General features: G+C 39.5%; 1 protein-coding gene across 1 annotated transcript; it reads right to left on the bottom strand.

Annotated features, from left to right (window-relative positions):
• Positions 1 to 383: 383 nt before the first annotated feature.
• LOC132296388 (protein FAR1-RELATED SEQUENCE 6-like) lies at positions 384 to 1,061 on the bottom strand. Its single transcript, XM_059794594.1, has one exon. The coding sequence runs from the start codon at positions 1,059 to 1,061 to the stop codon at positions 384 to 386; it is 678 nt and encodes a 225-aa protein (XP_059650577.1).

The following is a 1,061-nucleotide window of genomic DNA, read 5'->3' as shown; positions in this document are numbered from 1 at the left end:
CTCAGATTGTCCACGTCTGAACTTTCACACTTTTTTTGTATAAAAATTTTGTGATTCTTTGCATGTGTTGATCCATGAACCTTGTGATTGACAAACTCCTATCTTTTACCACCCATGCATTATGGGACTCTGCTTGGTTGTTGCGTATTTTATCCCAACGCTTGAAAGGAAATTTAGAATTTGACCACTGTTGAGGTGAATTCTTCAAAACCCAATCACTTAGCTCCACCCAAAATGCTGCCATGTCTGCCAATGCATTCTCGTAGTAGTACTCTTCGGTCCGAGCATATGCAATATTATTAAGCATCTTTAGCGCACTTTCTTTACATTGCCCCTCAATTTTAAACTTGATTTTCCATTAATATATTGTGAGAAATTTTCCGTCAAATGATGCCGAACACACCATGAGTGGTATTGAGAGCCAAAATATCCCTCACGCATTTTTTCAAGCTCGGATGCCTATCAGTTAAGATCGTCACACTGCGACCATCTAAAATATGTTTAAGCAAGTTCAAGAACCAATGCCAATCATCATCATTCTCACTCGAAACGATACCATAAGCCAAAGGCCACAAGCCATGGTTTGCATCATAACCTGTTGCACCAAGCATTGTGCCTTTATAATTGCCACTCAAGTGACAATCATCAATTGATAAAATGGGCCTGCAATAGTTGTTGAACCCTCTTATAGAGCATCCATAAGCCACAAACACTCGCTTGAATCTCATATCATCTGTGCACTCCCAAGATGTAAATGTCCCAGGAATTGCTTCTGATATTCGTTGGCACAACCACGGGACTAAAATATAACTATCCTTCGGACACCGTTCAATGATCTGATTTGCACGCTCCTTCGCTCTCCAAGCTTGTTTGTAAGTCATGTTAACAGAAAATTCACTCTCTAAATCCGAGTAAATAACATTGGGTTTGTATGAAGGGTTGTCCCTGACCTTATTCACAATAACTCGACCCATTTCTTTCGAGTGGAAAATGGGTTTATAATCTGAAATATCTTGAGCAGTGTGGGTATGAACATTATTAAACCGAATGTTTCTCACCAT

The sequence above is a fragment of the Cornus florida genome, unplaced genomic scaffold, assembly GCF_030987335.1.
Source record: "Cornus florida cultivar Cherokee Brave unplaced genomic scaffold, ASM3098733v1 CherokeeBrave_3.0.0_Hap2_Chr02, whole genome shotgun sequence".
NCBI classification, from domain to species: Eukaryota; Viridiplantae; Streptophyta; class Magnoliopsida; order Cornales; family Cornaceae; genus Cornus; species Cornus florida.
The sequence above is the reverse complement of the archived record's forward strand: the minus strand, read 5'-3'. Positions and strand labels throughout refer to the sequence as shown.

Excerpts from the sequence above, each read along its gene's own strand:
- LOC132296388 (XM_059794594.1), bottom strand. The coding sequence starts at position 1,061 with ATGGTGAGAAACATTCGGTTTAATAATGTTCATACCCACACTGCTCAA.